This window comes from Marmota flaviventris, chromosome 7 (genome assembly GCF_047511675.1).
Source record: "Marmota flaviventris isolate mMarFla1 chromosome 7, mMarFla1.hap1, whole genome shotgun sequence".
NCBI classification, from domain to species: domain Eukaryota; kingdom Metazoa; phylum Chordata; class Mammalia; order Rodentia; family Sciuridae; genus Marmota; species Marmota flaviventris.
The window spans coordinates 52728262-52742059 of NC_092504.1; the positions used below are offsets into that span (position 1 = coordinate 52728262).

Genomic DNA, 13798 nt, shown 5'->3' on the forward strand with positions numbered 1-13798 from the left:
CCTAGCTCCTACATAGCATGTGGTGACTTGGCTTTCAGAATATTCGCTCCCCTACCAACCATTCTATGGCAGCCTAACTAGACTATCTACATAAACTATGTGATTTATGGTAAACACCTGTTTCCTTTCTAGGTACTCTAGAATATAGAACTTTTTGGTGGAAAGAAGAGTGTTTATGGTACAAGACACCAATAAAAACAAGCTGTTTCAAAAGCCTTTCCTGAGTAGAAAGACTACACACATTACTGCATTTCACTACTGGTAGCAATGAATGCATGGCCCCTTTAAGGAGCACAGAAAGCCTGCACATGAATTCCTGTACAGTCTGCCTAATGTCTCTTTCTCTTACTGACCCAGCTGTGTATCCTCACTATATGGCTATAACAAATCAGTCATGAAGACAACTATATGCCAGTCTCATGAGTCCTTCATGAGTGAAGCATTAATAACTCTGTATGGTAGTGAGACATCTGTCACAAGTGGCAGTAGAAGTGCTGACACAGATATCAGCATACATAATATGTGCTAGAATGGAAAAGAAAATGAAATTCAAAATAGTAGTTACCTCTATACAGAGAAGAAAAATAGGATCAGTAAAGGTATTAATACTTGCAAGATATTCATATTTCTTACACCGAGTGATGAGTATATATGTCAGTTCATGTATATTATTTTTAATCTTACAAGCATTACACATTATTTTGTAAACAGAAATATTCCAAGCCATGAATATTCAATGATTTCATTTCAAATATGCATATCCTCAGGAATTCAATTTATGTATACAAGGAGGTATAAACAAAGATGTTCACTGTATCACTGAGATAATAAATAGATGGAAACAACCTAACAATCGACCAACTGGGAAATAAATAACAATGGGATCACTGTATTACTGTTCACTAGATACAATATTGAACTCAACTCCACAAAGAAACAAAGGCTGGCTTTCATTTACTCTGCTCCCTCTTGAGACCTTACTAATAATTTTTTTTTATTAAATGTATAAACCCAGAGGGACGAAGAGGAAAAGAAGGGACAAGAGATATCAACAACAAATTTTTGAAGTTGAAAAGCAGATTAGTGGCAACTACTCAAGACAAGAAAAAACTAAAATATGCTAGCAATGGAGAAAGCCCAGAAGCAGACAGCCTCATATTTATGAAAAAGTCCATAAAGACACTAATTAAAGGTATAACACACTTCTAAAAGAGGGATTGCAGGTGGTTCCCTCAAACATCATTGTTAAAAGCCAGCACAGAAAATTAATAACACAAAGAGCCCCTTCCCTCCTAGCCATATCAGATTAGATATTTACTCTTTTAAGTTTCAGCATCAGAGACTATGAACTCAGTGGTATAAGATGGTTAAAGGTAAGGGTAATGTACTTAAAAACAAGAGATATTAGGTAAGAGCATTAAAACTGCACCTTTCCCTTTGTCAACAGAGCTGAGAATACTCCTCGTCAGAATCACATCCCCAATTAGAAGCTTCTTTTGTCACAAAAATTTAGCAGGCTAAGAGAAAAAAACTATAGATATTAATACCTAGATATCCACAAATCCAACAATCTGTAAATTTTACTATGAATATAGAACTTCTCATCCATTTTAGTTTTCTACTCTTAAATAAAAGGAGATGGCTAAAGACCACTAGCATTTGACAAAAGGATCTTTAAAAAAAAAAAAAAAAGGCAAAGAGCAAAGCAAGCCAAAAAAAGTACTTATAGGAAACAAACTGCAAGAAGAAATTAATGTAATAAAATTTTAGATCACTAAAAAAGACATGATCTTAAAAACTTACAAAAAGGAAAAAGTAGTCACTCACAAAGGATCAAGGAATCAAAACAATAGTCTTAACAACAGGAAAAGCTGAAAAAAAAAGCAGCACTGTTGTAAAAGATTAAAAAATAAAATAAATAAAGTAAAAATAATAAAGCAATGTCTTTTTAAAAAAAATGTAAGGGAAAGTAATCTCCAGCCTAAAAATACCACAATATAGTGGCAAAGCATTATTTAAAAACAGAGGCAAAATAGACATAAGAAATAGCTAAGAGTCAAAGGTTGGTTCCAGAGCTTAGCTATTGTGAACAAGGCAGAATTTTGGGGGAAAAGTAGGGTCTACTGTTTTTCATAATACAAGCCTTATGGAGCTATTTTAACTTCTATGTACATAATACCTTTGATTATAAAAATCATTCTTCTAAATTTTTTTTAAATATGTAAAAAGAGAAGGAAGAATAGTGAATTAACATAAGATACAAATGAGCAACATGTTGAATAAAAAGAGAGGTATGATCCTTATGAGAAGGATCAGAAAAGAACACTAACTATAGAAAAAATTGAGAATAGAGGAAACAGATCATTTTAAGAAAAAAATAAAAAGCCAAAACTGCCAAAAAGCAGGAAAATTTCCAGATAATCATTAAATAAATTGGTCACCAATACCTCCAACAAAACAGCCCCAATTGTTTTACAAATGATCTAAATTTAAAGGTACAGATCATTTTTGCTTATTCAAATTCTCATAAAAAACAGAAAAGAGAAATAATTAAATTTATGAAGCAAGGTTATGTTTAAGCTAAAAATAAGAGTCATATCATGTTTTACTTAAAAAAATAAAATAAAATAACTAGGGCGGAAACTATAATTCAGTGGTGTGTGTGCTTAGCATACACAGGGCAGTACTTGGTATGAACCCAGGAACTGCAAAAACAAAGTGAAAAAAGATCTCAATAGAAAATATAATATATTGCATAGTTAAATCAACCTATCTTCTTAAAATGAACGGGAATACAGGATTCTCTCTTAATTTTTTTATTCTTTAATTTGTTCTTTTTATGACAGTAGAACGTATTTTGACATATTATACATACATGGAATATAACTTTCCATTCTTGTGGTTGTATGTGATTTGGAGTTACACTGGTGGTGTATTCATGTATGAACATAGGACAGTTATGTCTGATTCATTCTACTGTCTTTTCTATTCCCAACCCCGTTCCCTTCCCTACAATCCTTCTGTCTAACCCAAAGTACTTCTATTCTTCCCTCCACCTCACATTGTGTATTAGCATCTGCATATCAGAGAGAACATTCCGCCTTTGGTTTGGGGGATTGGCTTATTTCATTTAGCATGAAAGTCTCCAGTTCCATTCATTCACTGGCAAATGCCATAATTACATTTTTCTTTACAGCTAAATAATATTCCATTGTGTGCATGGATATCACATTTCTTTTATCCATTCATCTGTTGAAGGGCACCTAGGTTGGTTCCAAAGCTTAGCTATTGTGAACTGAGCTGCTATAAATATTGATGTGGCTGCATCACTAAAGTATTCTAATGTTAAATCCTTTGGATATAGCATTCTCCTTTCAAAATAAGACAAACAACTGAAAGGTACACAAGTACATTGTGCAGTTTCATTCATTAAAATAATTAACCTGTATCAGTTCTCCTTTTTTGGCTTACCTCTTTGCTTGGGGAATGAATAGAATTGTCTTTCACTCTGGGTGTCGAATAACGCACTGATTTTGTAGAATTTATGCTAAAATCATTGGTAAGACCTAAAAGAAAAGTGAGAAATTTTAAAAACAAAATGCAATATCTATTGATTACAATTCAACGTAGCTCTATATGACATGTGAAGAATTGTCTGTTAATTCTATACACAATCAACCTAAAAGTAGTACAGACATTAAAATTCAAATGTTTCTGAAAGACATCAGAAACAGAACAGCAAACAAGATTTCTCAGAAAGTATGTGCCAGTTCTTTTTTCAGAGCTCATACAGGAGTCACATTTCCAATGTCTTAGTCTATTTTATGCTGTAATAACAGAACTCCTGAGACCAGGTTACTTACAAAAAACAGATTTATTTCTTATGGCACTGAAGATTGGGAAGTTCAATATTAAGAAGCCTGCATCTGGAAAGGGCCTTGCTATATCATCCCAAGGCAGAAAACAGAAGAAGGCAGGAGAGTATGAGCAAACTAGAGAGCAAGAGATTAAACTCATGCCTCAAGACCTTTAGTAACAAGTTTTAATCCATTCAAGAAGGCAAAGCCCTCATGGTCTGATCACCTCTCAAAAGTCTCATCTCTTGAAGTTGTTGCACTGGGGATTAAATTTCCAACACATACTTTTGGGAGGACATAATCCAACCACAGCATCCACCATCTATCTCTCATTATTATGGTTTAGATGGGAGGTGTCCCCCATAAGCTCATGTGTGAGACAATGCAAGATACACAGGAGAAATGATTGGGTTATGAGAGCCCTAACACAATCAGTCAATTAATCCTCTAATGGAATTAACTTGAGTGGTAACTGAAAGTGGATAGGGTGTGACTGAAGGAAATGGTCATTGGAGGCATAGCTTTGGGGTATATATATTTGGCAAGTGAAGTCTCTCTCTGCTTCCTGATCATTATGTGAGCTATTTCCCTCCAACATACTCTTTGACATGTTGTTCTGCTGTACCTCAAGCACTGAGATATAGAGCCAGCTGTTTATGAACTGAGATCTCTGCAATCATGAGTTCCAAAATAAACTTTTCCTTCCTAAAATTGTTCTTGTCAGGTCTTTTAGTCACAGCAGCAAAAAAGCTAGCTAAAACACTCATTATTTTCTTGGTTGGCCTTCTTTCTTATTTGAATACCTTCTGATGCTGATCAGCACTTAAATTTTTTTTGCCATAATTTGCTACTTAGAAAGGGATATAAACTAGCAAAAATTATCTCAAACTCTACTGATCCCAAGACTTCTGCACATTTATTTCTATCAGAGTTTTCTTTATCCAAAATGCTTAGGCCCACAAGTGACTTGGATTTTATAATTTCAAATTTTGGAATATCTGTGAATACATGAGATCTTGGGGAAAGATCCCAGGTATAAACACAAAATTTATTTGATTCATATATACCTGATACATTGTTATGAAGGTAATTTTACATAATGCTTAATAATCTGGGGCATGAAATAAAAGATTCCTCATATGGAAATTTCCACTTGTAACATCATGTCCACACTCAAAATTTTAGATTTTGGAGCATGTCAGATTTTGGATTTTCACATTAGGGATGCTCAACTCATAAATGAAATACTTTGTCTTGTGTATAATAATTATGTGTGGAATTCCAGATTACAAATCACTGCAAATTACTGTGTTTTTAAAAAAATCAATACTGTACTTAATATAGCAGTAGTTGCAAAAAAAATTGTATATATACTCAAAATTCTGAGGAAAATATTTTATATAAGTTTAAACACTAGAATATATTTGCTGCATTTGATATTAATTAACATGACAAATTTACATTTTCATTCATTCCAACCCTCAAAGTCTATCCAGAAATGAAGTCTTACTTTTTTCTTCAAAACAGTCTTGTAAGATTTCCAGCATGTTTTGGCCTTGCCCTGTATTAATATCAGGTACGCTAAAAAAAAAAAAAAAGGGAAAATGTATCATTACTGAAAGATACTTATTATTCATTACCATTTATTTGAAAATCCATATCTTATCACCAAGAATTGTCAATTATTTAATTTAACAGAAAAACATATGTGTGTGTGTGTGTGTGTGTGTGTGTGTGTGTATGCATGCCCCCACTCACCCACTCTCGCACTAGGGACTAAACTCAGAGGTGCTTTACCACTAAGCCATATCCCCAGTCTTTTTTATTTTGAGACAGGATCTCAATAAGATGATGAGACTGGCCTCAAACTTGTGATTCTTTTGCCTCAGTCTGTTGAGTCACTGGAATTACAGGTATGCACCATCACATTCAGCTTAGAAAAAATATTTTTACTATTTGAACACAAAAAAAGTACTTAAGGGTCCAAGAGTTCCCTCAAGTGAACTCTTCTCTTTATAATATGAAAAAAAGTATGTCATGTTACATAAACAATTTTATTCCTGTTAAATATTAATTGTTAAAAATTGTTTTAGACTACAGCTGTATTTCAATAACAAAGTTTTTTGAATGAATCCCATTAATCCTGAAATGCTTTTTTTCTTCTTTTAAATGTGATGGTAGGGAATAAACTCAAGGCCTTGCACATTCAAGTCAAGAGATCTACCACTGAACTATTATTATCCCCAGCCCTGAAATGCTTTTTTTTTTAACTTTTTAAAAATTTATATATAACAGTAGAATGCATTACAAGTGTTATTACATATATAGAGCTCAATTTTTCATATTTCGAGTTATATACATAGTATATTCATACCAATTCGTGTCCTCATACATGTACTTTGGATAATAATGATCATCATATTCAATCATCATTAATTACCCCATGTCCCCTCCCTTTCCCTCCCAACCCTCTGCCCTATATAGAGTTCCTCTATTCCTCCCATGCTCCCTCTCCCTACCCCACTATGAGTCAGTTACCTTACATGAAAGAAAACATTCACCATTTGTTTTTTTGAGATTGGCTAACTTCACTAAGCATTATCTTCTCCAACTGCATCCATTTACCTGCAAATGCCATGATTTTATTCTCTTTTATTGCTGAGTAATATTCCATTGTGTATATATGCCACATTTTTTAATCCATTCATCTACTGAAGGGCATCTAGGTTGGTTCCACAATTTAGCTATTGTGAATTGTGCTGCTATAAACCTTGATGTGGCTGTGTCCCTGTAGTATGCTGTTTTTAAGTCCTTTGGGTATAGACCGGGGAGAGGGATAGCTGGGTCAAATGGTAGTTCTGTTACCAATTTTCTAAGAAATCTCCATACTGCTTTCCATATTGGCTGCAACAATTTGCAGTCCCACACCAGCAGTGTATGAATGTACCTTTTTTCCCACATCCTCACCAACACTTACTGTTGTTTGTCTTTATAATAGCTGTCATTCTGACAGGAGTGAGATGAACTCTTAGAATACTTTTGACTTGCATTTCTCTAATTGCTAGTGATGATGAACATTTTTTCATGTGTTTATTGATTGATTGTACCTCATCTTCTGAGAAGTTCTCTTCAAGTCCTTGGTCCATATATTGATTGGGTTATTTGGTTTTTTGGTGTCTAGTTTTTTGAGTTCTTTATATCTGCTAGTGATTAGTGCTCTATTTGATGTGTGAGGGGTAAAAATTTGTACCCAGGATGTAGGCTCTCTATTCACCTCACAGATTGTTTCTTTGGCTGAGAAGAAACTTTTTAGTTTGAGTCCATCACATTTATTGATTCTTGGTTTTAATTCTTGTGCAATAGGAGTCTTATTAAGGAAGTTGGGGCCTAATCCCACATGATGGAAGATTAGGGCCTACTATTTCTTCTATTATACACAGGTATCTGGTTGTATTCCTAAGTCCTTGACCCATTTTGAGTTGAGTTTTGTGCATAGTGAGAGATAGGGATTTAATTTTATTTTGTTGCATATGGATTTCCAGTTTTCCCAGCACCATTTGTTGACGAGGCTATATTCTCTCCAATGCATATTCTTGGCACCTTTGTCTAATATAAGATAATTATAGTTTTGTGGGTTAGTCTCTGTGTCCTCTATTCTGTACCATTGGTCTATCAGTCTGTTTTGGTGCCAATACGATGCTGTTTCTGTTACTATTGCTCTGTAGTATAGTTTAAGGTCTGGTATAGTGATGCCACCTGCTTCACTCTTCCTGCTAAGGATTCATTTAGCCATTCTGGGTCTTTTTCCAGAGGAATTTCATGTTTGCCTTTTCTATTTCTATGAGGAATGTCATTGGAATTTTGATCAGAATTGCATTAAATCTGTATAGTGCTTTTGTAAGTATGGCCATTTTGATAATATCAATTCTGCCTATCTAAAAGCACCTTCTTTAATGATGACTTTACAGTCACAAGTCCTAATAGCAACCTACACCTCTACAAATTCTACACTTTTGACTCAATATCATTAATTTAACAGCTTATCAGTCAGTTCAGTAACAAGTATACTGATTATAGAAATACATTGATTTTAGATTCACATTCAGTTATACAAAATAAAGGAGCTCCTTTGTTCACTTTATCCAGTTCCCTCCAACAGTATCACTTTGCAAAATTACAGCATAATATCACAACCAGGACGTTATTGATAAAAATCTACCTATCAGATTTCCAGTTCTATATGCACTCATTTCTGTAAGTCTGTTTGTAGGTGTGTATTTAGTTCTATACCACATACTATATCTGTAGGTTCTAATATCACAATCAGAGTCTAAATACTGAACTGTCGGATAAACATAAAGATCTCCCTATTGCCTTTTATAAATATGTCCACCTCTCTCTAACCTCACATTCCTAACTCCTGGCAAGCACTAATCTGGCCCCCATTTCTAAAGTTCTGTCATTAAAAAGAAAAAAAAAAAATGTATATAAATAATCAAAAAGCATGCATTGAAATTTTTCACTTAGCATAATTCTCTGGAGATTCATACATATTATATGTGTTTCCACAAGTACTATGTATCAACAGTTCATTCATATTCAGTGCTAAATAGTATCCTATGCTGCAGTGTACCACAGTCTTAATCATCTACCTGCTGAAAGACATGTAGATTTCAATCAGTACAAAATTCTGATATGCACCTCTGACAAGGGCACACTTTGGCTCAAGAGACTAATTGGTCAATATTTTAACTTATAAACCGTATAGTCTGTCACAATTACTCAACTGTGCCATTCTAGCTCTGTTCCAATAAAACTGAACCAAAATCTGTGACAAAACAATTAGCCAGTCTATGGGCTGTAGTTTATTAACTCCTCATTTACATTCCTTTTATTCTTGAATTAGAAAAGTATTATGTTATAAAGTAACTCAAGACTGTGATCCACAATACATTAATAGGTTATCCACTGTTATTACTTAGATATGAGGTGTTCCCTAAAAGCTCATGTGTGAGACAACGCAAGAAAGTGTAAGAGGTGAATTGATTGGGTTATAAGAACTTAACCAACTCAGTGTATGAATCCACTGACAGGGATTAACTGGTCCATAACTATAGGCAGGTCAAGTGTGGCTGGAGGAAATAGATCACTGAGGGAATGCCTTTGGGGTTTATATTTTGTCCTGGTAAGTGGTTCTCTTTCTGCTTCCTGGTGGCCTTGTCCTTAGCCACTTTCCTCCACCATACCCCTCTGACATTATGTTCTGCCTCACATCAAGCCCAGAGCTATGGAGTCAGTCATCTATCATCGAATGAGACCTCTGAAACTGAGCCAAAATTAACTTTTCCTTTTCTAATTGTTCTTGTTGGGTTTTGGGGTCACAGTCACAAAAAAAGCTGACTAAAAATGCATCACAGAATTTTATTACTGAAAGATCTCAGAAATACCTAGACCAATAATTATCATCCCAATATATGCATAAACTTTCCTATAGAACTTTGCAGAAAAACACAAAATCAGTCATTTCCCTGAGACTAGTTAGATCATCTTTTTTAGGGTGAATCAGATGTTTATGAAGCATAAATCTGGGATAAATCAGATGACTTGCCAAAGATAGATAATGCAGAGTCAGTATTAGAACATATGTCACTATCAACCAGACTGTCAAACAAGAAATCTAAATGACATAGTATGGATACAATCTGGCAGCTAGCATACTGAATAAAGTCTCTGAATTTTTATAAGACAAAAAATAATTTATACTTACCAAGTATTGAAATTTTTGAAAAATTTTCTCCAATTCATCTCTTCTTCCCCATTCTCATTAATACCTTAATATAAAACCACTCCACCAAACCTTGATTACTACAACCCCTGCATTAAGCTATTCTACAAATACCATCTTCTTTGCTTTTTATAAAGTGTGCATCTACATGGGTTTGTGTGTATTTACATCTGGTTGGCCTATTCCAAGAGGATTTTAGAACAGATTATTCAAGTGTATAAAAGATACCTAATGCCTAACATATCAGTCTTCTGGCTCTGATTCATATGATCTAGTTTTTTTAACTTCTACCTAACATATTTACTTTTTAAAATCAGGTCTGTCTGCTACTGACAAATCACAATATATGTGCATGTACTCACAAATCATAATATATATTAGAAAGGAACAGTTTTTCCTTTCTTCATTTAAAAATCCACTTTCTAAAGACCAAAATAAAGATGATGTGCCAAAGATAATAATGCAGAGTCAGTATTAGAACATAAGTCTTACAAGGTTAAATATATATAAATTACCTGGAAGGTCGGCAAAATCTTCTTCTGTAGCCATTTTTGAGATGATCCTGAAAGAAAAGTTAATTAGCAATTTACTACTTTTACTTCAAATGTAATCAAATACAACTTACTTTCAAACTAATTTCATTCCAATAATGGCATGCCAAAAATGTTCATTTCTTTATTTATTAAGTATTTTTAATCACCTATCATAATGTTACAATGAGAGAGAATGGATCGAGTAGAAGAGAAATACACCTCATACCTACTATTTCCAAACATTTTTGATGTTATCTCCTCACCCCTAACCAGGTATAATTTATTTTATTCCTCTTCTTCCTTCACCTCCACTCATACCTTTTCCATTATCAAAAATCTAACTATCTGGGCTTCCAGTAATTCAAGTTGGTTGACTACCAATATCTACTATATCCCTTCCCCATAGGAAGATTCCCACTAAAAGAATAATAAAGAACTAACATGACATAAAACAACTATGAAAAAGGATCATGAAAGATAACACCATTTACATAAACAAACTTAACAAATTACTGGAAGATAAAAAAATACATGAAGAGTAATAAATGATGAAACAGAAATGAAAGCAATAGCAGCCTAAAGTAAGCTCATAGGATACTGTTGTCAATGAGAAGGGATGCTGATTTGGCTAGGAAAAAGCCATTAAAAAGTGCGTAAGTAGGAAATTAAGAACTAAAGGAGGCAAGGATCAAGAAAAGAGAATAAAAGCAGTACAATTAAAGGAAAACCTCTATACAGAACAGTAGACTCAAGCTTCTCCTATCCCAAACAGTATTCGTTTGTCTCAGTCTCAAATATAATTAACAATTATGGATTGCCACACATGTAAGTCCCTGAAACAAAAATGGAAAAAAAAAATGAAGATATAATTTTTAAAAAAATAAAAAAAAAGATCCAAGGAAAAACTAATATCAATGATGGGAAAGAAGAAAACCTCAAAAATAAGAAAGTTCTAATACCTTCAAGAGATATCTGAAATGCTAGATTCATAAAACCAAAGTAGCATACTATAAACACTGAACAAAGAGCAAGAAAGATTCTTAATAATGAAAAATACACACATACTCCCTCACTTATTTGAGCATTCTCCAAGTCTATCAACTTGGAGATAAGTACTAACCCCTATCATGGCACTTCCGCACACTGCTAGGCCTCAAACTTCCCACGTTCCTCTCAGTTACAGAAGCTCTCCCCCTGGGACTCAATCTCCTCTGTCATACATATTCCCTCTTTACTCAGCTCAGGCTCTGACACCTTAGGCAAGGCACTGTCCTGTGAAGATGTCCTTGTGATACCACTTAGGCTCACTTACCATGTTAGGCCAAGATTTCCCCTTCTGCATACATGCCTTCCCTACTCCACACTAAAACGTCTATCCATAGGAATGATCCCTTCACCTCACTTGGGGTTCCAACACCTTTCCAGGAATCCTCCTATGTGCATATCTCCTATTTGTGCTTGAACTCATATGCCCCACATAAGCTGTCCTCTACTCACATGGATGCAATATTCACCTGACTCACACACTGGCATCCTGAAAAGGCTAACCTCTCAACCCTGCTTAGGGTCCTACATACCTGCTCTGAGCCACTAGAGTTCCCCACCCACAGGGATACTTGTCTTGCTTGGCCCCACTTAATGGTTTTAGAATTGAATTATTTAGGAAAGGAAGAAAAACAGAAATAGAAAAACAAAAGCCTCTATTAGATTTTAAGAAACTTAAGAACTTTGTCTTGAGCTAATTTATATTCTTCCCAGACCTTTGCCTAGTCTGTAGGCCATATTAATATCAAAAAAGATACATAAATAAAATAAAGATTCATCCACAATTTTAAAAAATTAGAAAAAGAGATGTCAATAAGAAAATTTATTTTAAAAGTCTTTCTTTAATGAAGGTGAGAGTTTATCATATTCACGAAGTACCTAAGAAATAAAAGATGGAATGTATTTTACAGATGACAAACTAAGAGACAGAAATATCTATCAGGTCTCTGTTATTTTACAAGTCTTTTTTTTATATATACTTTTATTTTATTCAATTTTATGTGTTGCTGAGGATTGAACCCAGGGCCTCGCACATGCAAGAAGAACGCTCTACTGCTGAGCCACAACCCCAGCCCTATAAGTCTTTTTGTTGTTGTTGTTGTTTGGTTTTCGAGTGCTGGGAATCAAACCCAGCACCCTGTGCAGGCTAGACCAAGTACTCTACTACTGTGCTATATATACCCTCTGTCCTGTTATTACAATAGTTTTGCTATTATTCAAAGATGGAGACTTTTTTTTTTAGCTTAATGGTTACACATAGTAGTTGGGTTCATCCCAATAAACTCATACATGCATGGAAATCAATTTCAGTTCATGATCCCCCCTTTTCCCTCCAATCCTCCCAACCTCCCCATCTTCTTCTTCTACTCTACTAGACTTCCCTTCACTCATCTATTAATTTATTTGATTGGTTCTTTATGTTTTCCTAGTTTTCCCTCTCCCTTTCCTTTATTTTACTCCAGCTTTATCATATGAGAGAAAACATTTGACCTTTGAGTTTTTTAGTTTGGCTAATTTCACTTAGCACAATTGTCTCCATTTCCATACATTTACCAGCAAATGCCATAATTTCATTCTTTTTAATGGCTGAATAGAACATGAACACAATTTCTTAATCCATTCATCTACTGACAGGTATCTGGGTTGATTCCACAATTTAGCTATTGTGAATTATATTGCTATAAATATTGATGTGGCTGTGTCACTGTAGTAGGCCAATTTTAGATCTTTGAGGAAAATACCCAGGAGTGGGATAGCTAGGTCACATAGAGGTACCATCCCTAGTTTTCTGAGCAATCTCCAAACTGCTTTCCAGAGTGGTTGTACTAGTTTGCGGTTCCACCAGCAATGTATAAGTGTTCCTTTCTCCCCACAACCTCACCAGCATTTATTATTGTTTGTATTTTTGATCTTCACCACTCTTGATTAGAGTAAAACAAAGATGGGAACTTTTAATTCAAGCACCTACGTCTCTTTCTAGTACTCAACACTGTGAAACAATAAAGTAAAAATTCAACTCTAAGAATATTACACAAACTTCCAAAGCATAATTTATAGCCACTTTTCTATTTCACTTAATAAATTGAAGGCGTTCCCAATCTGCACCCTGAAACTTAAAACCTGTAAAGTACTACCTGTTCTTCTTTTAAATAGGAAAATTTTAAGGCCAAGATTCCAGGAAATTTGTTTGTCCAACAAATACTAATCTATCAGAATGCCAAGTGCTATTTAAGCACACTAGAAAGCCAGTAATGAAAAAAGAAAGAAAGAAAGAAAGCCAGTGATGAACAAGACAAATAAGGTTCCTAAATTCTACAAGTCGGAACATAAAAATTTCTAATTTTCAAAATAAATATACACTGTCACTTTCAACTTATTCTTCAGTTGATTTCAATGTTGGTTTTTTCATTCAAAGTGAAATTATGTTTCTCAAAAAATATAATATTGTATATCAATATTTGGGATCTGTCAACCCCAACTACTGATATTTTAGATGGAATAATTCCTTGTTGTGTGGGCCTGTGCCATTCATTAAGAATGCTTAACAGCACCCTCCTCTTCTGCCCACTAGGTGACCT

At 34.3% G+C, this 13798-nt stretch overlaps 1 protein-coding gene across 4 annotated transcripts in view; it reads right to left on the reverse strand.

Annotated features, from left to right (window-relative positions):
* Cenpc (centromere protein C) overlaps nt 1-13798 on the reverse strand; it is a 60370-nt gene that overhangs the window by 45208 nt on the left and 1364 nt on the right. For all 4 annotated transcript variants that reach the window (XM_071614320.1, XM_071614319.1, XM_071614318.1 and 1 more), the window contains exons 2-4: nt 10158-10204; nt 5368-5438; nt 3472-3566 (exon numbers count right to left, since the gene is read on the reverse strand). In XM_071614320.1, coding sequence (XP_071470421.1) covers nt 3472-3566; nt 5368-5438; nt 10158-10204 — 213 coding nt within the window. The remainder of the gene's footprint in view (nt 1-3471; nt 3567-5367; nt 5439-10157; nt 10205-13798) is intronic.